Below are 26,107 nucleotides of genomic sequence, written 5' to 3' on the forward strand. Positions count from 1 at the left end.
GAGAATTGCAATAGTCAAGTCTTCCCAAAATAAAAGCATGAATGACCTTCTCAAGGTCATTAAAAGAGAGAAACGACTTTACTTTTGCCACAAGTCAAAAATGGAAAAAACTGGATTTACAACTGTATTTACTTGTTTGTTAAATTTCAGATCACTGTCGAATTGAAATCCTAGGTTTCTAACAACAGGTTTTTGATAAGTGGAAAGCTCGCCAAAACCTGATAAATGCAGCGGGGTAGGATAGCCAGACCAGCTCAGTTTTTTCTTCATTGAAATTTAAAAAATTTGACGAAAGCCAGCTCTTAACCTTGACTAGACATCTCATAAGGGAGTCAAGCCCCTTTTTATCAATACTTTTAAAAGGGACATAAATCTAAGTGTTGTCAGCATAAAAATGAAAAGCCACCCCATATTTACAAAAAATAGATCCTAAAGGTAAAATATATAAAGAAAATAAAATAGGTCCAAGTATAGACCCTTGTGGAACTCCACATGTCAGGGGTCTGGAGGATGAAAAGGTCTGACCAACGTTAACACAAAAGCTGTCTGACAAATAAGATCTAATAAGATCAAATAAGACCCTGAATGCCTACTAAATTCTCAAGACGAGAAATAAGGATTTCATGGTCTATAGTGTCAAAAGCTGCAGTAAGGTCAAGAAGCATAAGGATCACAGAGTTCCCCGAGTCCCTAAATACCAGAATGCCATTTAACACACGTAGCAGTGCAGACTCAGTACTGTGATATGCCTTAAAACCCGATTGAAAAACTTCATTAATACTGTTAAGCTTCAGAAAGCTCTGCAGTTGTGTTAAAACTGTTTTCTCCAGAATTTTAGATAAAAAGGGTAGCTTATAAATAGGTCTAAAATTGGACAGCACAGATTTGAGGTTGCAAGAGGTTTGCACTACAGCATATTTCAATTGAGAATGCACAACACCCGAAACAAGACTCCTATTTATAATGGATAAAATACTAGGGCTAATAATCTCAAAGGCTTGCTTAAAAATCTTGGTCACACTTTATTTTGATGGTCCGTTTGTTGAATTTAAGTTTCATTGTATCTACATGCTAACTAATTCTCATTAGATTATAAGTAGACTGTTAGGTTGGGGTTAGGGTTTGGGTTAGTGTAAGCTGACATGTACTTGCTATGTTTCTTATAGTCAGTTAAATGTCTGTTGAAGGAGCAGTATACACAGATATTAAGCAGACAGTCTACTAATACTCAAATGGACCATCAAAATAAAGTGTTACCAAAAACTTTGATGGTAAAATATCCAATGGATAGCTGCTAAGTTTTATCTGGCCTACTGTATCAGTCAGAGATACAAGAGAGACAGGTGTGAAACTAAAAAATGCAGCAGGGGACACATGAGGTTCCGGAAAAACAATATCAAAGCTAGCAATTCCAGACCTAATTGAAGAAATCTTCTCCGTAAAGAAGTTTAAAAAAGCTTCACATGTATCACATGACTCCTCCATAACAACATTAGACCCAGGGTTAATCACAGAACTTATGCAGGAGAATAAAACATCAGGCTTATTTTGATGATTACTGATTAATTCAGAAAAATATTTCCTCTTAGCCTCCTTCATAGAACGCTGATAATTAGAGAGAGATTCCTTAAAGATCTCATATGACACCTGCAGTTTATCTCTCTTTATAGCCCTTGCACATGCTGTGTCAAATTAAAAGAGTCAATGAGATTTAAGAAATCCTTTGCTAAATTGTCTTTTGGGCAGCAAACATGAATATTAAAATCACCCAAAATTAAAATATTATTGTATCTAGGTAAAATACTGCTCAACAGACCCCAAACTGTTTAATAAAGTCTTTAGTAGACCTAGGAGGTCGATAGATTAATGCACATAGGACAGGTCCTGAGCGTTCTTTTATCTGAAACATTTGTAGGTCAAAGCTGGAGAAAGCATCACCATGTAGGGGCTGGCAATTAAATGTTTTTTAAAAATCGTCGCAAGACCTCCCCCTCTGCCAGAGCGCCTCGGATTATCAATACAAGTGCAGTTTACTGGGACAAGTTCAGAGAATGGACTAAGGTCCCCATCAACTGCCCATGTTTCAGTCAGAAATAAGAAATCCAAATCTCTAGCAGTGAAAAAGTCATTCAATATGAATGTCTTATTCAAAATGGATCCCGCATAAACCACGGCGAATGAAGTTCTGCACAAGACTTTTGGCCAGCGGAGAAATTAAAATGGTCGTGCCCTACTGGTTCTCTCAAGGTTTTTTTTCTTCACTCCCATCAGGTGAAGTTTATTTTCCCTCTCCGCTGTCGCCACTGCCTCGCATGGTTTAGGATTTTGTTAGAGCTACGCAACGATGAATTTGCTCTTCAGTGTTTGTACTCTCAGTAATGATTAAATCACACTGAACTGAGCTAAACTGAACTGAACTGAACTTAAACACTAAAACCTGAACCACACTGTTCCAGTTACTGAACCACACTGTTCCAGTTACTATGACCATTTATGTGAAGCTGCTTTGACACAATCTACATTGTAAAAGCGCTATACAAATAAAGCTGAATTGAATTGAATTGAATCTTACATTGACCAGAGTTAGTCTTGTTGGTACCTGGTGGTGATTGTTTACCCGTGGTATTCGTCGTAGCTAGCGAAGATGACTTAAATCCAATTCTCGCCTTCGACAACGCGGCAAACAAATCTGCGTGCTTGCTTCACAAGAGGCTGGAAAAACAGAAACCAAGCACTGGATCGGGGGATCAGATGTGCGGTAAAGAATAATCCTGTAAAAATCCGAAATGAGGTTCGAAGAAAAGCGACCCCGGCAGTTCATCCCTGCATCCAACAAACGCGCTTTAAGACTGATCAACAAACCACTGCGTTTACCACATTTTCTGTGCCGTCTTCTCGAAAAGAGGATGCAGGGAAGCCGGCATAGGTGAGCTGGTAAAGACAGTGAAGCAGGGTGATTGTAGGTGCAAGCGGCTCGCCGATCAGCCGATTTACCATACCATTTCTAATGTTCAAGAGTGTTTGGCGATCATAGACCAACAAAACCTCAGAATATTGAGCCACAAAGAATAAAACTAAGATTAATATTAAAAACAACTGTAGAGGGTTCAGACGGCAGGCCGCAAACACTGGCGCCATCTTGACACTTTGCAGTTGACCCTGTTGGCACCATGATATGTACAAGACACTCAATTAGCAGGAGAGTATACAAGGTCAGAGGACCAAATCATCTTTGGTATATAATAATGATAATGTTATAAATCAAACATTCTATGTATTCACAAATCCCTTTTTTTCTTTTTCCTGTTTAGGCATATTGATTCAAACCACAAATTAATTGCATGGAGATTTGTGTTCCATGGATGCATTGATGGTTGTAGCAGGACAGTAATTTATCTTGAGTGCTGTACAAATAATAGGGCATCTACAGTACTTACATTTTTCCAGCTGGGTGTCATAAGATTTGCCTTGCCATACAGAGTCAGAGGTGGTGAGAACATTGAAGTGGCCAGGTACATGATTCACAATCGAGGAACTGAAAGAAGGAGTTTTATCGTGGGGCGTAGTGTACACAATCAGAGAATTGAACATCTTTGGGCTGACATTAATAGAGTGATGTCCGATTTTTATAAACAACTTTTCCAACATATGGAGCACTGTGCAATATTGGACTCCACAAATGAAGTTGACCTCTGGGCTTTGTGTACCTTGAGCGGATACAGAGATCAGCAAGAGAATTTTGCCAGCAGTGGAACCACCATACTTTTTTCAGATTTAATATAAGTCTTTTGCGTCTCTAGAATGTGTATATAAAGTTTCAGATCAAAATACCCATCAGATTTTTTATTATACCTTTTACAAGATGCTGTTTATTACTGATTTCCAGCAGGGGGTGGTTTTGTCGTACTGCGCCTTTAGTCCGAGTGCCCGCCTACTGTTTCTACATGCCTCCTCCCTCAGCTGCGTCAGAAAACAGACAGACTTAAAGGAAGAAGGTCTCACTTAGCGTTTGTGAGATACTACAGTAAGAACTAACCTTTACTAATCAGTATTGTGAAGTGGCATTGATGAGTCTCACAAAGAATATCGTTACAAAGTTAAAGTGCGCTGGCAGGCAGGCAGGCAGACAGACAGACAGAGCGCGCTTAGCTTAGTTAAGGCTAACCTCAAGTACTGTGTGGATATCTGTTATGCTAATGTACAAAATAAACCTGATTTAACTTCCACAAACCGGGATTGAAGCGTCTTCTTTTATAATTGTTCTGACACGCGGCTGTGCTGATGAAGTAAAGCTGAAGTAAAACGCTGTAATTAATTACACACATACTCTGTTTTAAAACACTTTAAACATGTGAAACTTACTCTTAATCACATTTGATGATGATTGCTGATCCTAGCGAACAGAACAGACCTTTTATTCCCGGTTGATTTGCGTATGTCTGCCTGGTCTTGTTGACATATACACGTGACTACCGGAACATGTTAATGCGCGCAGCTGTCAATCAATTTGGTGGGCGGGGGGATCGCACACCTACGTAAAGGTGCGATCGATTTGAAAACAGCTCCAATTGGCCGACCCTTTTTTTTGTAGTTAAATTGAAAAAAAAAGGACTGGGTGTGTTCATATCACCACAGTATGACGGTCTATACACTATACCAACACACAGATCTGTCCAAACAGCTTGAAAAGTAGATTTTTTTACCATAGGTGCCCTGTAAGTTCCCAAACTATGACACCCTTGGCAATGTGGCACACAGGTATGTTCTTGCAGCCAAGTCTAGATATTCTAACACAGGAACAAACTGAAGACTATGGTATTAATTATGATGGCCCTGTAGTTCGGGAAGAGGCAGTTATACTGGTTCCAGAAAGTAATCTTAGAATAAATCCTGACAATTTGTCTCGTTTACAAGATCCATACAATTCACTAACAGATGACACCAACCATGGCATTAATCACTATCTTTTTGTCAGAGACTTTATTTCAGATTGCAATTACATTTAATATGCTGCGTGAACATGGATTTGTATTTGAATATGTCTTTGTATCATTTAAAATGTTTTACAACTGTCACTGTCTTTCTAATATAAACTAAAGAAATATACATGTTATGTTTCAGAAAATCAATTAAACATTTTTTTTTCCTGGAGATTATTGATAATTATTTAGTGCATCTATGGCCTCAATGCAGGAACGTGTGCCTTTTCAAGAGGTATAAACAACAACAAAAAACTAAAGTTTTACAACTTTACACAAACCTTTTTTCTTCAAAGTTAACAAAAAAAAAACTAGCAAAACCCAAAGCCTTGGCAATTTTAAATGGCATAAGTCATGTTGCTTTTAATATCAGTGTATGTTTGATGTACAACTTGAAGGTGCAGAATCTTGGCACATGTACTTGCTTTTGGAAGTAGTAACATCTCACTCTCTTCAGTGCTGTGAAGGAAGTAAATGCCTGGATGAGGTCTCAGTCCAAGAGGTGGGAGGGTTATCAAGCCAGCGGTAAAAAAGATGTCACTGTACTGCAGCTCACTAGAGTTATCTGTTAAACAAAAAGTGTACAGGAATATATTTACTTTTCATATAGCATGGCAGTAACTGGTATTAAAAAAGATACCATGAAAAGTAACATGCAAAGAAGGCATATAACTTCCTTTACCTTTAATCTCAACCAAAAGGTTTCTCCAGAAAGAAAGAACAAGATTATCTGTATTCCTTTTGGAAGAACCTGGTAGATTCAATTCAGTCCGCATCATTGTAAAGAAGCTCATGTAGGTGAACTGCTGAGGATGATGACACATGACCCTTGAAAAGGAAGCCGGATTTTCCCGCATTGCCTCCAGAACACCAAGGGTTTTCAGACCTTCTTTGAATCTGTTGAGATACAGTAATAGCTGGAATTACGAACAAGAATGCAAGCCATAGATAGAAATAACTCTTGAATTTGTCGTTATTCATGTGTGGCCAGACAAGCGCAGCCCCTCTGTGGTTGCGGGTGGCATACCCCCTACCCTATTAGTAATTAGTGGGGGAAGATATAAAATGACAACCAGGATGGTATGTGTCACGAGTCCCGCCCCTTCCGACTGGTCACTTCCCGCTTTCAGTCACTCGCCGGCAGTGTTGCATCTTATATGGATCACGGTGTTGGACTGCATCTACGGCTGCTCTTCTGCAGTCAGCAGTTTGTTTCACTGCATTACAAAACTATGTTTAACCCAACAGATATGTTTAGGACTTATTAATTATTGATTGAGCCCGTTTTCCTCTGTGTTGGTGTTCTGATGCTCTTGATTAGGCGAAATTGAGTGTTGCGACCGAAAATGATTGCTGGGTGCCGCATGACAACCTATAGCTACGTGGGAGGTTTCTAAACGACGCTGCTGCTTAACCGCTGTTTAACTGCTGCTTAACCGCTGTTTAACTGCTGCTTAACCGCTGCTTAACCGCTGTTTAACTGCTGCTTTGATGCTGTTTAAGTATTTTTGGGGATGATGCCGTTTTAATGTAGTAAACATTAGTGTCCCTACACATTCAGTGCTAGGACCGTATATTTGAAGGTTGTGGTTGACCGATTCGAATGGTCCTTGTGTTCTCTTTTTCTTTATATATGGGTAATTTCGCCTAGTTTTGTTAGATACATAATTATTAATTTTTTTTTTGTGTTGGTTTCCTTGAAATTAGTATTTTCTAATTTGATTTCTTTCTATTACATTGTTTTTTTTTGTATGCTTTATTGAAATAGTTTTTTTTTTCATTTGTAACAGTCTTCGTGTATGTATATTCAAGACTGTTGAACCCTTTTGTGTCTTCCTCTTATATTTTGTATTTTTGGGTTGCTTCTTCAGCAGAGGGTTCATTAAGAGGGGTTGTAATTCATTATCCATTAGCATTGCAGTGTGTTGTGCGCCAATCCACGTCCAATCCACGTCTCTTGCCATTTACTGCAAGCTTACCTGTGTTGCCTTTATAATATAAAATATAGGTCCCTGGCCATATTCCAGGGTGGCATAGTCGTGCTAGCTGTTGAACATTATTGAATGCCTTGGTTATGCCACATTTTTGGCGTAGTCGGCAGGATATAGCGCCACCTGGTCCGCCATGGTGGCCTGCATGCGCACCTCGTCATCAATCATTGGGCGATCCACATCTAGTGCCTCTCTACCTCGCGCTGCCACATATCCCAAGATAAGTCGGTTCCAGATGTCCGCCCGAATACGGTCATTTTGAAAGCCCTGGTATCTCCCCAGCGCTTCGTCCCCAAGTGCAATCAGTAGGCCCACAGAACGCTGCTAGGTGCCTAAACTGGTTAGCACGGACATGTCCTAGATCATGGCGGAATCCATAATAAGTGTTGTTGCCAACACGCCGCATTGCGAGACCGGCATTGTCCCACTGGTCTGGATACATCCGCTGTATCAGGACCCATGGGAACGAAGGGTTCTCATGGATCGCTCGCGCGATCACATCAAGAGAGGTTAGACCGGAACCTGCAGCTTGCGCTAACACAACCCGCACTCGAAGTGCGTGCTGCGGTATGTAAGCGAGCCACCTCCTCACAATGGCTGGCATAACTCGGTCGTCGACATAATGACCAAAATTTGACCACGTCAACTGGATATCGCCGGTGGTTAAGGCTTCCCCAGTGAAAGGCATTGTAGGAGCTAACTCGGTCACAACACGCGTAACCTTTGCTGCCGACATGTTCCCGCGTACTGAGAATGACACCACGGTTAGAATTATAGCCCCTACAGCTACATCTCGTGCTCGGTGTCCCTGGAGCATGAATGCCATGATGTGCAGGAATCTTAGCTTTCCAACCAGATTCACCTGGGGTCGCCACGTTGCAGCCTGTTGATCCCACAATTCAGCACCTTGGGGTACATTCTGGTCTGCCCGTCGGATTGCCTCAAGACCATCAGTAAACCAGAATGCGTCCCTGAGGGCCTGAACATTGTCGAGAAGACGGTTGAGCTAATTCCTTGCCTCCTCTGTGCCTATCACTATATGTTCGGGCAATTGCGGGACCATTGTCTCCAGGATTAGTTGTTGCTTCCTGAGATCAGCTCTATTATACCTCAAATAGCAGATGAAGCTAGCAGTTGTCACCGTCAGAACATCCATGAGGTTGTTATCCATGATGTGTAGGTTGAATGGAGGTATATCCACGTATCTGAGCATAGATCGCAGGTTGCGTCCACCGCCGCCCATTGCGTCAAATATTTCCGGGTTGTCTGCCGGAGCAATGGCTATACGGTGCGGCTGAGGTGGGGTCAGTGGGTCATGGTGTTGGTCTTCCCACGCTGTGCGGATGTAACCAGCCCGAGGGACTCGCACTCTTAGATCAGCCATCATGTCTAGCATGCGGTCTGTAAATTCATCATCAGTGTTCTGCCAATTTCTGGGGCGTCGGGGACCTCCACCAGGTTGTTGTTGCTGGCCTCCATCCCTAGCTCCAGCAAAATTTGGACCTTGTCCTCCTCCAGGGCCTCCTGGCTGCGCCATCGTGTTGCGAAGTTAGCTTTGACTCACGGAACTCTCAGATCTAATAAATAGATTATGAGAATGTGTATATATATATTGGGTGTTCTCCGTCTCACTTGGCATTACAGGAAGCCTTTTTCTCCAGGAGGCAGTCAGAGGGAGAGAGCTTACTTGAAATCTCTCTTGCTTTGATGGCCTTGATGGAGAAAGTTAAACAAGGGTTTTCGGGGGTCATACCAAATGCTCCAGTATTATTACGAGACCAGTTCGTGGAACATGTAGCAGATAATGCACTTCGCCGTGAGCTTAAACAATTAGTCCGCCGTCAACCGACTGCCACGTTGCTTGAAGTGCGTAGCGAGGCGATTAGGTGGGAACAAGAAGGTATGCCTGGGGGGGCGCGGGCTCGTAGCCAGTCTGTCCCATTGTCATATGGGATTCAGTATGGGGTTCAGGGGGGAACTCATTCAAATGCAGCGGCATCCTCGCAATCTGAATTAAGCGAAATAAGAGAAATGTTAAAAGCACAACAACGTCAGTTGAACCAGCTTGCTCAAAGTTTTGCCGAAAATCAGGGGGTACCTCTGCGGAGTCGCTCCCCCTACTTTGGACCAGTGATCTGCAGGCGGTGCCACCACCCAGGTCATTTTGCCAGGGAATGTAATGCATAATTGCCAGGTCCGTCGTCTTCTGTTTCTACTGCTGTGTTACCAGTGGAGGGGCCCCGTCAGGCAAGTCAGCCCTCGGGAAACTAATACCCACCGGGCTGTTGAGCTACAGCTCGGATGGGGTAATTAAGGGCTCAGATGTTCTAATTAGTGGTAGCTCAGTGTCCCGTTTAATGTCAGGTTGCCCTCAGTTGGTGGTCAACATCGGTGGTGTTCCTATCACTTGTTTGTTTGATACAGGTTCCATGGTGACCACCATAACTGAGAGCTGCTTTCTGGAAAACTATAATCCGTGGGGTCAAGAACATCTAAAACTGTGCCAATGGCTCCAACTACGTGCTGCTAATGGGCTTGAAATCCCATATATTGGCTATTTGGAGTTAGACGTGGAGCTGTGTGGCAAAATAGTTCCAGATTGTGGGATATTGGTGGTCAGAGATCCTCCTGGTGGCATGTGTGCTCGGCTCCCTGGGGTGCTGGGGATGAATGTGCTGAACCGGTGCTACCAGGAGCTCTTTGGCCAACATGGGCAGGCCTTATTTGATTCTCCACCAGTAGTAGGGTTCCCTGGTGCTGTGATGCAGGCTTTGCAACACTGTCATGAGATTGGGCCCCAGACAGTATTTGGCCAAGTAGGTAAGACAAGGGTGCGAGGTCGTTACCAGTGCCGTGTTCCAGGTGGTACAATGAAGATCGTTGCTGCTACTTGTTCAGAGCACTATTCAGGGAACACTGTGTTGTTTGAACCACTGGAGTCAGGACTTCCGGCAGGGCTTTTGGCCTCACCAGCCTTGGTGCCTGTTGTGCGAGGGACAGTCTATATCCCAGTGCTCAATGTTGGAACATTAGATGCAGTTCTTTTTCCGAACACCTTACTAGGTTCTTTGTGTAGCGTGTATGTGGTGAGTTTACCTCCCAGGGTGACTGAAGTGAAGGAGGTGGTGGCTACTGTGAGTTCTCAAGGTTGTGGGATTGCACCCTCTGTACAAGAACAAGTTAACTCTCTAGACTTGTCTGTTTTGGAGATGGAGGAGCAGGACCAGGTGAGGACCCTCTTACACAGATATCAGTCTGTTTTTTTCCAATCATGACCAGGACTTGGGGTGTACTAATCTGATCTCCCATGATATTCCCCTCACAGATGATGTTCCGGTTCGGCAGCGGTATAGACGCTTGCCCCCATCTGAGTATGATGTGGTCAAAACTCACATAAACCAGTTGTTGGAAGCCCAAATTATACGTGAGAGCTGTAGTCCATATGCGTCTCCGATTGTCTTGGTAAAGAAAAAAGACAATTGAATGCAAAGACTAGGAAGGATGCATTTCCATTGCCCCGTATAGAAGAGACTTTTGTGTGTCACAGGTCTTGGTGGTCTTGCTGTGGAGGCCTTGTTGTGCCCTTACTCTCTGCTGTCACGTCTCAGCTCCTGCACTCCTAAATCCAGGTGTTTTAGTGTGTGCGTGTAGTGTATTTTTAGTAGATGGGTTTTATTGAATTTAAACAGTATATACATTGTCCCCCTTTTTGATGCATTTTTGAAAAAAATAAAGTTTGTATGTATTTTTCCAATCCACGTCTCTTGCCATTTACTGCAAGCTTACCTGTGTTGCCTTTATAATATAAAATATAGGTCCCTGGCCATATTCCAGGGTGGCGTAGTCGTGCTAGCTGTTGAACATTATTGAATCCCTTGGTTATGCCACACATGTATTTTGTATATACATTATATTACAATTACAAATTACCTTATTAGTAAAAGCGCAAAAAAAAAAAACATTTATAGGTGTAATGACTTACATAGTAACTAATTACTGTAATGAAAGTACTTATCTTTAATAAAAATTATATATTATAATACTGTAACTATTATTATTCTTATATATAAGTACTACAAACACATTGAATAGTTATGTACAAATGAATACAGGGAAGTAAAGGGATATTATTTAACAACAAAATATGATTCCATTTATCAAGAAAGTGGCACATGCCTAAGAATGAACTGAACAAAAAACAATGACAAAATATGGTATATAAAAAATGGTGTTATTGTTTTGAAACTTTCAAACGGTCAGACAGCCACTATAGCCTCCCTCATCAGGGATTTCACTGACCTGACTTCGCTCATCTGATTACAGTCAGCTCACCAACCTCATAAAACTGTCAGAACCACTGTCTAGTCTACAGTTCCACTTTTGACTCTTTCTGCTCGCTACTTACCTGGATGTCATCTTTGTTACCTTTTTATTTTTTACCTGTTGTTACCTTTTGCTCCTCTTCTTTTTGTGTTCCCCTGGATCCTTACCTCACACTTCCATTCAAGAACTCTCACATAAGCAAATCTTATCTATAGCCATAACCTGCATTGCACTTCCATATTCCCTATGTTCTATACCCGGTTGTTGCTGATCCTGTCTCCATGTAGTTAGAAATGTATTACCTATTTTAAGTACCTTAAACAAATGTGATTATAAATTGCACAAAAATATGAACAAGAGTACATACCTCTCAAATGCAGAGCTGCTACGCTCAAGACAGTACCAATGGGCTGTATCTAGTGCAACCTTTCTGGCTGTTTGAAAATCATTCACTATGGCAAATGTCCAAGCCATATCTAAGATATTCACAATATTCTCTACGGTATCATAGTCCCCAGAAGCTAACTAAAATCAGGAAGTATAACAAGAGAACATTGTGTGTGAACGCTTTAAAAAGTAATACTTCTCAAAACATTTCTGAGAAAACTTACTCTCTGCAAGCTGCAGAGCATGGGCTCTTTGACCTCTTCCACGGTAATGAGAGTAGCCTCAGGGCTTGTTGTCAAAGCCCTTATAAATGCTTGATGAAAGAAATTGTGGTCCTGGTCCCCCGTGAACCACTGAGAGGGCAATGGCAACACCCGAATAAAAATTATCATCATTCTGCATTGCTGAAAAACAATAAGTACAAAGGCAAAAAATATAAAATATTAATTATCAACAATTCCAAACTAGCCTACAGATTAATAAAAAGGGACATTATATACTGCTCAAAAAAAAGTAAACACTTGTTACATTGTGTTGTTTAAGTGATCCCTTTATTTTTTTTTAGCAGTATATATGGCATGTTTACTCAATAATCTACAACACATAGTTACATTTACTGCAGAAATGCAGGAATTTGGCATCATCCGGACCAACAAATAATGCCCCTTGTTTTCAGAATCCAAACATCCATAATGAATGTGAGAAGCTAATCAGAACTGTAGCCAATAATAGTTTTAGCAAGTAGTTCGTGTTTAAAATTACTTCAGGTAAAAAGCAAGAAACTCGAATGATTATCAGTGATTAAGATTAGTCTCTCTCATCGGCATTTGGAAAGTCACAAATGATCACCTGTTTTTAAAACTAAACATTTCTGCTCTAGCCTGTCTGCTGAAACTAGACACACTGGTGAAGAAAGGCTTCCACATACAAGACTGATGTGTGACACTGACCCAAAACCTTGTGACAAAGGAAAGGAGGAAGCTGTATGAAGCTTTTTGACAAGGACGGCAATCTCTGTACCTCTTTCTGAATGAAAGGATAGAATATTTTGTATTTCTCCACAAACACCATCACTCATCTTTGCTAAACATTCTTTGCGTCTCTTACTAAGGCTGTAGTTTTTGCTGGTGTAAATTAACCCTTTGTGCACCATTCTCTTGTGCACTACCATTTCATCTGGTGCATGTTGCTGTGCAGAAATGAAAGCTTGTTTTTCAACTTCTGTAGTCTCCATCACTCTGCCGCTATTCAGAACAGTAGTGTCTTGGAATTTTGTGAAACTCTTTACTCTTTGATTGTTTGTCATATCAAAACAGAACTCCTTCACTTACTCACTAACTGCATACCTTGTAATAAAAAGTGGTATTGCTCTGTACAAAAGTAATTTGTTGGCAATTTGCTGAGCAACATAGTTTGTTCCATGCACTAGTTTTAACAGACCCCCATTTCAGTTTCAAAAACAAATGCTGAATGAGCCCAGAGTGGCCCCCACCATGTCACTGATTTTGCAAGGTGAGTTAGCAAATGCACATTGAATGTCATAGATGCCTCACCATACAGCAATTGAAACATTATCACAAACTCAAAAAACATGTTATCTGCTTTGTTGATGTCTTAAATGGTAATGTTCTCATTCAGAAGAAGAAATACTGCTGACACCAGGCCTAGGTGCTTCACATAACTTGTCCTGAGGACACCCTTCAGGACTGGCAAGCTGTAAAACAGAAGCCATGCTCGCCAATCTGAAGCTTTCCAGTACTTGAATTCTGCAAGAGGTCTGGGTAGTCATGTTAATAGGTGTGGTGGCTCAATGTCCTTAATCCTGTTTTCTAGCACCCTCATAGAGTTGGGACTCCCAATACAGTAGGGTTGATCACTGTTATTCAAAAAAAGCTCTGTGACCTGTCTAGTGACACCAAGTAAGACAGCACGCATGTCGTCTGGAACAAAGCCCCACACTATATTAAAATATGGCATGTTTATGAGTCTTTCACTCCTCTGACACTTCTGTTTTGTGCTACTGCTTGCTCCATATCAGCCAACATGTTAATAGCTACCCTGTCAGTCATAGTGTACTTCACCTGTGCCAGGATGTAAACAGAAGCCACACACAAAGTATCCATTAAACTGTGTGGTGTTTTGCATGGCTGGTCTTGCCTTTGAGTCAACACAACAACATATACCGACAATTTTGCTGTGGACAAATTGTCCATTTTTTTTTCAAAGACACTCCTTTGGATGCCAGTGTTTTGGCTTGATCAACAAAGGGTCTGAGGAAAATGGACATTACTGGCTCCTGAGTACCAAACCAAAAACCTGCAACACTACATTCTGAAACGTCATTTTAGGAGGGAGACCGTTTAAATGCATGTGTACGGGCCATATAGAAAACTTGGAAGACTTGTACACAGGTGAGCCATCCGAATTGAAATTAAATGAAAAATTGTTGGGATCTGACAGAATTCCACCTGGTCTTGACAACTTTTTTTACATTTCACCATCATAAATGTCTGATATGACAAAGTCGTTCTGTGGCCTTTGGTGTCGGTAGCTTACGCTGTTTTGAATCTGGAGAGTTTCAAGGAGCGTCTGAATTTGAGGTGCAACTGGTATGTTGATGAAAAAGCTTGCACTGTTCAAGAAGCTGATTTCAATAAGGGAACTTTACAAGTTTTGCAGTAAAAGTGAAACTCCACAATGTCTGAATTGTTGTGAAAAACCTTATTAAACAAATACTTTGATCTGGGTAACACCTATTTGCCAAACAAGGCATTTATGAGTTGTAATAAATCATGAAGCTGTGTCCCTGTTATATTATGTCTTACTGCATGACACATTACCATGAGCAGTGCCTCAGCCTTTGCCATTGTAATAGCTGCCAAAAGTACTGAATCCATAGCTGTGTCAGTGTTTTGACTAAAAGAATCATCTTCTGGAATATCTGGAATTTCCGAATCAACTGCAGAAACACTGCCTTCAGATAAGGAATCACAACTAAATTGATGTGGCATGTGACTTGGTTGCAGCTCAGATGTTTGCAGAAAGTGACCAGATGAAGACATGAGCTACAAAAGAAAAAAAACAAACAAAAACATTCTTTAGTGCATGTGTCTACAATGACTAAAAACTAAAATATTAGTTAATGACCACTTTTTAGTCATATCGCACATTAAAGTGAATTCTTTATATAATCATGTATGTATGTATGTATGAATATTAATATATTTATCCTTGTTTTATCAGACTCCAATTATAAAACATTAATAAAGTTATTTTGTTTTCTTTAATATTATTTTAAATTTAAGATTGAATATTGTCTTCGATTTGTTATTATATATTATTCTCATTTATTCAGATTCCTATAGCATCCTGAGTCTTGCACCGGCCAAGTATAAAATCTCTTAAACACAAGTTTGACAGTCTTGGTCATTAAACAGAGGCGATTAACCACTCTCCTAAACAGGCAGAACCCTACTTACTCAATTTAGGATATTTTATGTGGTCCCCATAGATCTGTTATCTACTGAATCAAGACAAACTATTTTAGTCATACCATAATCATAACTTCAGAATCAAGAATCTATTAGTAACTTTGAATAATTCCCAAATGATTTATATAGTATAAGTTTGTAGATGAAGGCCTAACTTACCCACATTTAGATTAGTCTCAATAATATTTTGTTGTTCTAAATGGAAAACCCATTATTGGCCTTTTACAGTCTAAATATACTTTAATTAATGCCAATATGATAGTTAAATCTCTAAAACATTGTTTAACGTGCCACACTGCTCCGTCTAACGTGTTTTAGTCCGTTGCTAACCTTTACAGAGGCTTGTGGTGCTATGGACTTAACGTAATATACTAGAGATAATAACACAATCTCTGTTTGAATAATTCAAAACATAACAATTTATTAGTCAGGTAAATGTGTATTATGCCAATTCATTCAGTCAATTCCTAAATGATCCATAAAAAAAAACATAAAATTCTCAAAGATAAATCCAAGATTAAAAGATGCATACCTGACTTTAAAATATACATAACATGGAGCGTAAGCAATTATGAACTTGTGTTTTTCTGCATTGGAGAAAGTCATGAGGTGAAGCATAAAATATATGACTGTTGAAATATCAAGCCAATTCCATGTGTGTTCAATAAGAAAAGGTCTGGAGAGGATTTTCTTCAATGTCAAAAATTGTAACAATTTATTGGATACAAATGAATAATTCGATGACAGAGCTCTGGGTTACATTACCCCAATGCAATACAAGAATTACATTCAAGAGGTTCGCAACTGACATACATTTCCTGACTCCATTATATATACACAACTGATCTTAACAGGTGGAGTTTTGGTGTAACGTCACTTGTCAGTAAACTTCCTGTGTTCTGTGTTCAGTTTTAACACCTCTCTTCAGACAGGAAGTTTCTGCAGAGCTGAATTTTATTTTGGACCCGCATCTATCTACTTCTGCAAAAATGCTAATTAGTATGCACAGCACTCACCCACAACATTAGAAGTTCAGTTAATATATGACCCTTACATGACCAGTACAAATAATTGTTTGATTAAAAGAAAAAAATAAAATAAAAAATGATTCCTATTTTACAACAGTCCCCCTTTCTGCTCCTCTCTGGAGCACACAAAAACAAAAACAGATAATCAAATTCCCACAAATGTTTTAACTGTCATTACTGCAGGCCTTTGCCTAAATCTTTGTTTTACCTCTTATTCAAAATAATCTTTAACATAGTAGTGCTCATTTATTATGTTAGATGATGCCCAAAACCCCTTTTAACTCAATTTCTTTAACTTTTCTGGATTCAGTTTATAATTTCCACACTCTTGGTTCTCCTCTTCGGTGGTGCAGTCTCTTCCCTCTTGAAGTCACTCCGATATCTTCTTTTAATAAGGATTATACTTGCTATATTCAGGCTTAATACTCCCAACAATCTTATTAACTTCCAATTATCCCATAATTAAAATTTTCCATTCTTATACACTTTATCAATAAAGGTTTTTCTTCTTCTTCTTCCCCACCAAAATTAGGATAATAATGAGAATAATAAAAATGTAAACAAAATTTAAAAACTCCAACATAAAAAATAAAAATCTGATCAAAAGGAAATCCAGACCCATAAAGATATGCTCCAATTAAAAATCCCACTATATAATTAAGATCAAAGATCAACACTTGTGAAAACACTTGTGATTGGAATTAGAAATTCACTAATACAAAATTATAATCCCCTTGAATAGTTCAGACTGAATTTCAACATTTTAAAGTCATTATTGAACAAAAATTACAATTGAGATTTAGGATGAAAAATCAACAGCTTCAAAGTAGGATTAAACTAAACAATTATTAAAATGAAAAGTTCAGAACTCAATCATAACAAGGTTATTAAACTAACAATTCAAACTCGTCACCAAATGATTAAAACCAAAATTCAAACATATTTAAACTAGATTCTTTTTTCCCTCAATGTCTTTAAATGGGAAAATCAAATGCACAACAATGTAATTAAGATAAAATAAAAATCTTAAGAATCTCTTCAAATAAAAGGTTCAAAAGCAACAATGGCTTAAAATAAAAATCTTAAAATGTCTTTAAATAAAAGATTTAAAAACAACAATGGCTTAAAATAAAATGATCTTCAAAAATGTATTCAAATAAAAGAATCTTAAAATCATAATGATGTGTTTAAAATACAATAATCTTAAAAATGTCTTAAAATAAAAGATTCAAAAAGCATCTTAAAATAAAAGATTTTTTTAAAGCATTGAATGTCTTAAAATAGAAGATTATGAAAAAACATACAAATGTCTTAAAATAACAAAGGATTTAAAAAGCGTTAGAAAGGTATTAAAATAAAAGATAAAAAGTCATGGAAATTTCTTAAAATAAAAAATAATAAAAAATATAAAAAATGTCTTCACATAAAAGATAAAAAGTGTGCCTAAAATAAAAGAATAAAAATAATTTAAAAATTCAAAAACATAACGTGTAAAATAAAATAATTTTAAAATGTGATTATCTAATTTGTCCAATTCATTCATTCATTCATTTTTTAAGGCTTAGTCCCTTTATTAATTTGGGGTCCCTACAGTGAACTGAACAGCCAACTTATCCAACATATGTTTTACACAGCGGATACCCTTCCAGCTGCAATCCATCTCTGGGAAACGTCCATACACACTTAATCACACACTTTCTGTCAGATTGTCATATGCTAGTAAATCAGTCTTATTTTCTCTTTCTGTTTCTATTTCCCTTTTTGTGTTGGCCTGTATCTAATATACAGTTGGCCTCATGCATTGATGTTGCATCGTATTCAGCTCCCACACCAATACATGCTTTACACACTCCAATTAGTCAGATATCCCCTTTTTCTGTTTTATCCCCCTTTTGTCCTGGGCCTAACTCCAGGCCGTTTTACACCCCTATATTGACTGTCAAGTTAATCTGGCCAGCCTCACTATAGCTGTCAATCATGACTAGCAGATAACTTTTCATTCACCTTTTCTCCCATATCTCTATAATCAATTATAACATCACCCTCATTCTTTTCTTGCAGTTTCTGATACCTCTAAATATAATTTCAGTCTGCAATCTATATTAGTCTTATTACCATGTCTTTTACAGTCACCAGTTTACGGTTATTTGAAATGGCTTATTTATTTGGCGTTCTGACTCGACCTTGCCCAGACACCACTCATCCTGAGGAATGTCATCTAATCCTCTCTAATTTTTATTTACTTCCTTTAAATCTAGTTCCATATAAATTTCATAGCACCTGTTTAATCCCAATCAATTAGGTGTCTACTCTTTTTCTGCAAGTAAAATATCATCAACATCACGTATCAGTAACACTCCCTCTGCCAAGGGGCAATAACTCAGCGGGCCTCGCAGGGCGTGATTTAACAACCCTGATAATATAAATTCTTGGGGTACTCTTGTGTACCTCTATTGTTGCCCCTAAAGATAAATGAAAACACATCCCTCTAATTTGGTGCCAGTGTTAAACAGAAAATTTCATTGGCTAAGTCTAGACATTAAAACCACTTATTCTCTTGGTGTAAAGCTGGTAATGCAGTGTATTAATTTGGAACTGGCATTGTGGTGGTTTTCAATACCGCATTAACTTTTCTTAAATCATGAGCCATTCTGTATTTTCCTATATTTAGTTTTTCTACAGGTAAAATCGGAGTGTTTGGTTGTAAGGTTGATGGTTCTAATAAAACTATAGTCAACAATCCTTTAATTGCATCTGCAATACCTGCTTCAGCTTGTGGTTTGTGGGGATACTGTGGCTGCCAAATCGGCCTTTCATTATTTAAATTCATTATTTAACTTTGATTTGTGTCTGAGAGTGAGGAGCAAAAACCCACATCTGTTGGTCCTGTAGGCCATAATTGGCTTGGTAAACTTTCTAGCATTGGTGCCGCCACCTCATGATCTGTTCTTTCTCTCCCATGCCACCTTGTGACCCATATATGTTTTGCTAATTTGCCAACCACACCCTTCTAATTTTTATTTATTATTATAAAATCAGTTTAGTTTTGGTCACAGAATACAAATCATGTGTGGTGGGTTAGTGGGAGTCATGTATGGTGTAGTGTGGGTTACCCAAGACCTCCATTGAGCATAAAGCGAGAGAAGGCCGTATCCCGACATGGTTTCTGGCTCCAGTTTGCCCCAGTAAATGTCAGCTCCTCCAGGCTCTCGTATCGCTGACAGCAACCATTGTCCTCTCAGGCTTGGTGTGCCCAGTGAGCAGTTCATAGTCATTCCTGTGAGAAATCTCACAATGACACCATCAGCACAAAATAAAATTAATTCACCCAGCTTTATCAACAAGTCTCTGCCCAGTAAGTTCGTATGGGGCTCTGTCAGACAACAGAAATGACATCGATGTTTTAATTGCTGTCCAGCCACAGACACGGGTATTGGTTTAGTTAAAGGCAGTCTTTCACATTCCTCAGAGAAATCCACAGTTCCACAGTTTTTTTTTTTTGTGAAATCAAGTCCTGGTTGACAGGGCCACTCAGTGCGGAATAGGTAGCGCCCGTGTCAACCAAAAAGTTCAGACAGTCTTTGTTAACCTCCATTGATAGCATTGGCTCCACCTTAGCCACGCTTGGGTCTCCCGGTGGGCCTCCTCAGTATAGTTCATGTCCTCCCCAGAGTTGATATTGTGTCCCACTCTGTCCTGGGTTTTGTCTACCACGGTTTGGAGCTAGCCCTGCGTGTGGTGTTGCAAAGCCTTGGCCTCTTTGTGCACCCCCTCTCTGGGTTTTCGGGTTCTGTCCTTGGGGACATCTCCTTGAAATGTGCCCCCACTGGTTGCAAGTGAAGCATTGCACTTGGGGTCTAGGTGGAGCCGGAGCCAAACAGTCGCGGACCTGATGATTTAGCTGCCCACACCGGAAACAGCCCTCTCCACGCCCATGCCCACTGTAAACCCCGGGACCCCATTGACCCCCCATGCCTCCCCTATTTGGTCCTTTAACCTGATGTTGGCGTTTGGGTGGTTGGTTATATATAGGTGCCATGTAATATAGTTCAGGGTCAGGTGACTGCACCAACTGTTTACCTTTCTCTTTATTCTTTTTTCTTTTATTAATCAGTTTCTGTCTGTCTTTCTTCACCTGCAATTTGATTAATAGGTTTTTCAACTCCTCAAACTCAGACCGGCTCACATCAGCTTTATTTTTAGCTATGTTCATATGATGAATTAAGTACCTCTCCCAGGTGACCGAGCCACTTACTGGTATGTCAGGGTTATCTTTTAGGGCCGTTTTAACACAGCTTGGAGTACCCTCCAACACAGCTGATCTGAACACCCATTCATGTAGTTGGTTAGCATGAGGATGTGTCCCAGTTTGGGCTTCCCACTCCTGCTTACACCTCATTAAGTATGCTGCTGGAGTTTCATCTACCTTAGGGGTGAATTTTATGTTATGTATCCCACCAGGTGGTGCTGGAAATTTTTTTCTCATCACTGCTCCCCAAGCAGTTGCCACATTGCCAAAAGGAGTGCTTGATTGAAATTTGTGTGTACCCGATTCCTGTTCAAATAGTCCCAGTTCCGCTTTAGAGATTACCTGCCCCATAAGGGACAGTGGAGCCATTAGAGAATTTCCCATTTCTGATGTTTCACCTATTTCCTCCTCACTTCCTGCATTTTCATCATCTCTTTTTTTGCTATCCTCTTTCACCTCAACCCATTCTTCCTCACTTTCGTGATCTGCTAATTTCACTTTCTTAGTTTGTTGTCTGGTTTTGTGTGCTATCACCTCTTCATTGTGTTTCAGTTCCCTTATCACATTTTTAATGGACTTTGTGGCCGCTCCCAGTTCCTGATCCATACATCTGGCCTGTTCTGCGTCTTCACTGCATCCTTCACACTCTCCTTCACGATTCATTCCACTCTCCCTTCTTTCTCTCAACTTCGCATCTTCTTCAACTGTCAAAAGATGAGTGTTAGATCCAAACAAAATCAAATCCTTCTCTGTCTGAGCTGCTTTTCTTCTAAATTCTATGTCTTTGCTTCTCTTAATCTTCATTTTTTCCTACTGACCGAACTCTTCCTTCTTGTTGTCAACTCTGATCATTTTCCCTTCTTTTTTTTCTTCTATGTATCTATTGTAATGTTTCTTTATTAGCTGGTCTTTATGTTGTATTTTAATTTCTCTTTATCATTTCCTATGTGTATTATTTTGTTATTTGTTCTTATTGTTCTAATCAACAAACTACTGGTCTATGGTTTTAGTCATACTCCTTTATTTATTAGATTACTTTCTTTATTAATATATTCATTTGTATCGCTTCAAGTTCCATTTCAACAAATATAACTATATTAAACATATTTCTCATTGGTTCTTTATTTCACTTGTCTTTTTTTTACCACATTGAAATAGATCTGTTTATTTAGTAACTTATACTATATCCCTAATTATTATATCACAGTCTATCATTATTTAATCAAAACAATTTCATATACTCTTTTAATATAATTTACTCCTTCTGCCTCTTACTTCAACTGTTTCTTCCTCATGAAAAGGAGTGGCTCCTTTTTTCTGACTTCCTATTTCTTGTCAGTCTGTCTAAGATTGTCTGTCTGAGCACTTCCTCTTTTTCTCTCCTCATCTGTCTTTCTATAGCCGTTCCCACAAATGCCAAAATCATGCCACATTACAAATTCCAACAAATTTTTCCATTTCTTACTACCACAACCTCCTTGTGGCCCCCTTTTGCTATCTTGTAAACTTTGTAAAAAATCTTGTTTCTCAAGAGTGTAGCCAATTTTACAGTTCAATCATAGCTCCACTCATTTTCACATTTAAGCTTCTCATATATTGTTTCTAATTTCCTTTCCAAAAATTTTTTTTCTTTCTTAGTTCCAATCAATTACCACTTGTCCCATTGAGTTTTTTAGTTTTGTTTGGGACATTTTCCATATTGCTCACATTCTTTATCAAATGAATTATCCATTTTTTTTACACTTTCACTTCCTCAAATTTACAGTGTTTTTCACACAGAATAATGAACTTCTGTATGTTGAACTTACACAACATACACAATCATAAAATATATTTATCCTCCTCCAACAATCAAATTTTCACCTGCAAACTTTTTGCACTTTCCCAATTACAGAAATTTCACAATTTTAAATGACATTTAAATGAATATCATATTCGCTTATATACAGCCGACTAAATATCTGTACACTATGCTTATTTCAACTGTTAGTTACCAACGCAACAGACAAACATTTACATAAAATAAAATCCCTGGCTGCACCACTCCTCTAAGCTATTCTAAACTACCCTAATATTTACCAACCGGTTATCACTTAAAGCATATATACATTTAAACTCATCGAATTTTTCAAATGCTTATATATTTTAACTACATCAATCCTACATATCAGGTTTTCTGCTTACCTTATTTTTTCGGCGCTGATGATGTCAATGCAATACGACAGATCAATAACTTCCTCTCCCCCTTTTCCACGTCGGAGGTCACCAAATTGTTGGAATATCAAGCCAATTCCATGCGTGTTCAATAAGAAAAGGTCTGGAGAGGGTTTTCTTCAATGTCAAAAATTTTAACAATTTATTGGATAAAAATGAATAATTCGATGACAGAGCTCTGGGTTACATTACCCCAATGCAATACAAGAATTACATTCAAGAGGTTCGCAACTGACATACATTTCCTGACTCCATTATATGTACACAACTGATCTTAACAGGTGGAGTTTTGGTGTAACGTCACTTGTCAGTCATTGTTCAGTCCTCCATTGGCCGCACCTTCGATATACTTCCTCTTTTCTATGAATTCTCTGCACAACAAAAAACTTCCTGTGTTCTGTGTTCAGTTTTAACACCTCTCTTCAGACAGGAAGTTTCTGCAGAGCTGAATTTAATTTTGGACCCGCATCTATCTACTTCTGCAAAAATGCTAATTAGTATGCACAGCACTCACACACAACATTAGAAGTTCAGTTAATATATGACCCTTACATGACCAGTACAAATAATTGTTTGATTAAAAGAAAAAGAGACAAAAATAATAAAAAATGATTCCTATTTTACAACATGACCAAAACATAAAAGGTGTCAGCAAGTGCGAGTTGTACAACTGGTCTCAGGTCTCTTTCAATGTGTTTAGAAGGTCCAATCAAAAACAGATAAATTCTTTGTCACCACTGAGATGGGGTATAATGATAGGGGAAATATTGAAGATATTCTTAGTATGAATTACTCAGGGGAAAATTATCAAAAGGTCAGTGCAACTTATTAAAACAGTATAACAGGCAGTATGCATCATAAAACACATCATCATGACAATACATTCAAATAAATGACATTCATATTCATAATGAAAAACCATGAAAATATTTGTCATACATGATATTAATCACATTATTTACCCATAATTATGAAGGTATATCTATAATAATGTGTGCGTTTGTGTGTGGTGTGTGCATGTGTGTGTGTATGTCTGTGTGTGTAGGCTAGGCCACAATTGATGTATTTGTCAAATTTAAAATTTCCTAGTTGATTATTAGAAGGGTTCTCACTTCAGGTTTAATTTTAATTACTTTAACACTTATTCCTGTTAGTGGTGATAGATTGGAAAACCAGGGGCCCTTTGGTTTGTTAGCCATCCCCTTAACAGTCAGTGTATGTATTCTTAAATTTATTGGCAAATTCGCCTCTGTATTGAAATTTTATACCATCAATTTTTTGTCAAAGCCATGCAAATGTGTATTTTCTTGTCAGCTGACAGAGGGTGTTAAAAGTGTGTTCTCATCTGTCATCAGGTTAATTATTGTGTTGTACTATGTGTGTGAGGCTAATGTGTTTTGTTTGTATGAATATGGACAATAGATTTTTAGTTAAGGAGGTTTGACTGTGTCTTTGAAGACTAAGGTGTTATCTATGTGCCTGGGTTTACCTGTGGCTATGTGTCAGTGTAATGCTCCGAATAATGGTAATAAATTTTTATAATTGTGTTGTAAAATGTTGGTCCGGTTTTAACGGAGCCAGCATAAGAATGTGAACATGAGGTGTGTTCCGGCTCAAATTAATTCTATATGATATCTTTAAAGGAGGATGATAAAGTGGAATGTTCAAAGCTGGATCCTGTAAGAATGCTTTTTTTTTTTGAACAACCCATCACTAATAATGACGTTGGAAAAATAAGTTGACTTTAGCCATCTTTATATGTTTTGTTGCTGTCGTTTTATAGGACTATTGATGGAAGATTTTTTATTTTAGCTGCTACATTTTGTAGTTAAAGGGTGGTCCACTACAATATCATATTTTAAACTTTAGTTGAAGTGTAATGTAGCTGTGTGAACATAAACAGTATCTCTGAATGTAAAGATCAAAGTTCAATGTAAAGGGAGACCTTGGTTTTTACAGAGTTAGCTTAGCAAAGCCTACAATGAACACATTTTGGGGACTACAAAAAATACTTCCGGGCCTTGTGAGATCACAAACGTAGTTTTACCGCGCACACACTGCGCAGCTAAGGGCCGTGGCCAGAGGCGCTCTAACGCTATAGCAGAGAGCTAAAATGTGTCCAAACGCTGCTGTTTCCACAGAGCTTCGTCTGTTTCTGTATTTTGGCTTCCAAAGGACACGACACAAAGACAGAAGTGCTTACAGTTCAATATTAATTATGTTCCAGAGAATTATAAAATACATAGTGTGACCAGATGACTTTTTGTCAGAGAAAACGATTTAGCAGAGGGTAAATGAAGTGACTTACAATCAGGAGAACAATTATACTTTATTTCACAAGTTGTTGTATAAAAAAGATACAAATATTCTCCATCTTTAATGCAAACAAGGTGGGAAAAGTAAATAAACTAAATAAAGGAAAAAAAAAAAAACACTAATGGCCAATGGTTACCTAGAAAGTGAGGACAGATGAGGTACCCAAGCAGCAGTGTTCTCACCACACTCAGCTCACAGCAATCACACTGCAACCTAACAAAAAAACACAAAATTAACAGTGACCAAATCACCACACAATCCCAACCACAATTTTCCACTGCCATCCACATAGTTAATCTGAAAGCAAGTTGGGCTGTGGTCACACTAGAGTTTGTGCTTGCAAAATTCTGATGTATGGCACTGCAAAAAAAGGGTGGGATAAAACAATGTGATTGGACGTTGCTAAAAGCGAGCTATTGCTCCATATAGCTCATGTTTTGATCTTCTATTGGTCTCATGCACTCACGTGATGCAATTTCAAGCTTCGGTCTTGCCATTGTGGAGTCCACTATTAAATCTGTCATGCATCTATATATTTATAATTAGAAAAAAATTGCATCACAAGTAAAAAAGGAAAAGTCATCTTTAGTGATAGCTGCCTGATAGGTCAGACCCTTAACTGAATAGGACCGTTTTACATATAACAAACCTGTTAATAGGTAAAGCTGCTAGTGCCAATACCAACTTGATAGCCGAAAGCAAATTACATGAACAAGACCTGGCTTACATCTCTTATGACAAATAAGCATAGGTGTCCATAACAACACATGCTTGATTCCCCAGATCATTACAATCGCTACATTTGAATGACGCCTTTTCACGCGTTTAAAAAAAAAAAAACATCCATTTGTAAGCATAGTTATTCACCAATACCAATTTAATACCTCAAATAATTATACATGTGACACGTCACAGTGGTGCAGTGGGTAGCATGATCGCCTCCCAGCAAGAAGGTCGCTGGTTCAAGCCTCAGCTGGATCAGTTGGCATTTCTGTGTGGAGTATGCATGTTCTCCCAGTGTTCGCTTGAATTTCCTCTAGATGCTCTAGTTTCCCCCAAGTACATAGACATGCGGTATGCATGCAGTCTGTGTGTGAATGAGTGTGTATGCATGTTTTCCAGTAATGGG

General features: G+C 38.7%; 2 protein-coding genes across 15 annotated transcripts in view; one reads left to right on the top strand and one right to left on the bottom strand.

Moving 5' to 3' along the window:
- Positions 1 to 26,107, top strand: part of LOC137490091 (uncharacterized) — a 392,659-nt gene that overhangs the window by 357,151 nt on the left and 9,401 nt on the right. The window lies entirely within an intron of this gene.
- On the bottom strand, positions 4,966 to 24,179 carry LOC100536213 (G2/M phase-specific E3 ubiquitin-protein ligase). 14 transcript variants are annotated; one of them, XM_073947695.1, is made up of 7 exons: positions 22,633 to 22,895; positions 21,013 to 21,152; positions 14,521 to 14,745; positions 11,905 to 12,084; positions 11,661 to 11,818; positions 5,662 to 5,876; positions 4,966 to 5,544 (listed from the first exon to the last, which is right to left on the bottom strand). In XM_073947695.1, exons 2-7 carry the CDS (start codon positions 21,109 to 21,111, stop codon positions 5,318 to 5,320), a joined length of 1,104 nt encoding a protein of 367 aa, XP_073803796.1. In that variant the 5' UTR covers positions 21,112 to 21,152; positions 22,633 to 22,895; the 3' UTR covers positions 4,966 to 5,317. The 14 variants fall into 14 exon arrangements, 6 of the variants coding, with proteins under 6 accessions (XP_073803796.1, XP_073803797.1, XP_073803795.1 ...); XM_073947696.1 differs by having other exon boundaries at positions 20,983 to 21,152; XR_012402223.1 differs by lacking the exon at positions 11,661 to 11,818 and having other exon boundaries at positions 20,983 to 21,152.

This window comes from Danio rerio, chromosome 4, assembly GCF_049306965.1.
Source record: "Danio rerio strain Tuebingen ecotype United States chromosome 4, GRCz12tu, whole genome shotgun sequence".
NCBI lineage: Eukaryota > Metazoa > Chordata > Actinopteri > Cypriniformes > Danionidae > Danio > Danio rerio.

Bases quoted from the DNA above. Each gene is read 5' to 3' on its own strand.
- LOC100536213 (XM_073947694.1), bottom strand. From the start codon at position 21,252: ATGAAGATTAAGAGAAGCAAAGACATAGAATTTAGAAGAAAAGCAGCT. The intron at 11,819-11,904 runs GTAAGTTTTCTC...TCCTGATTTTAG, and splicing joins TGCTCTGCAGCTTGCAGAGA to TTAGCTTCTGGGGACTATGA. The intron at 5,877-11,660 runs GTATGTACTCTT...GTATCTCAACAG, and splicing joins AGCAGCTCTGCATTTGAGAG to ATTCAAAGAAGGTCTGAAAA.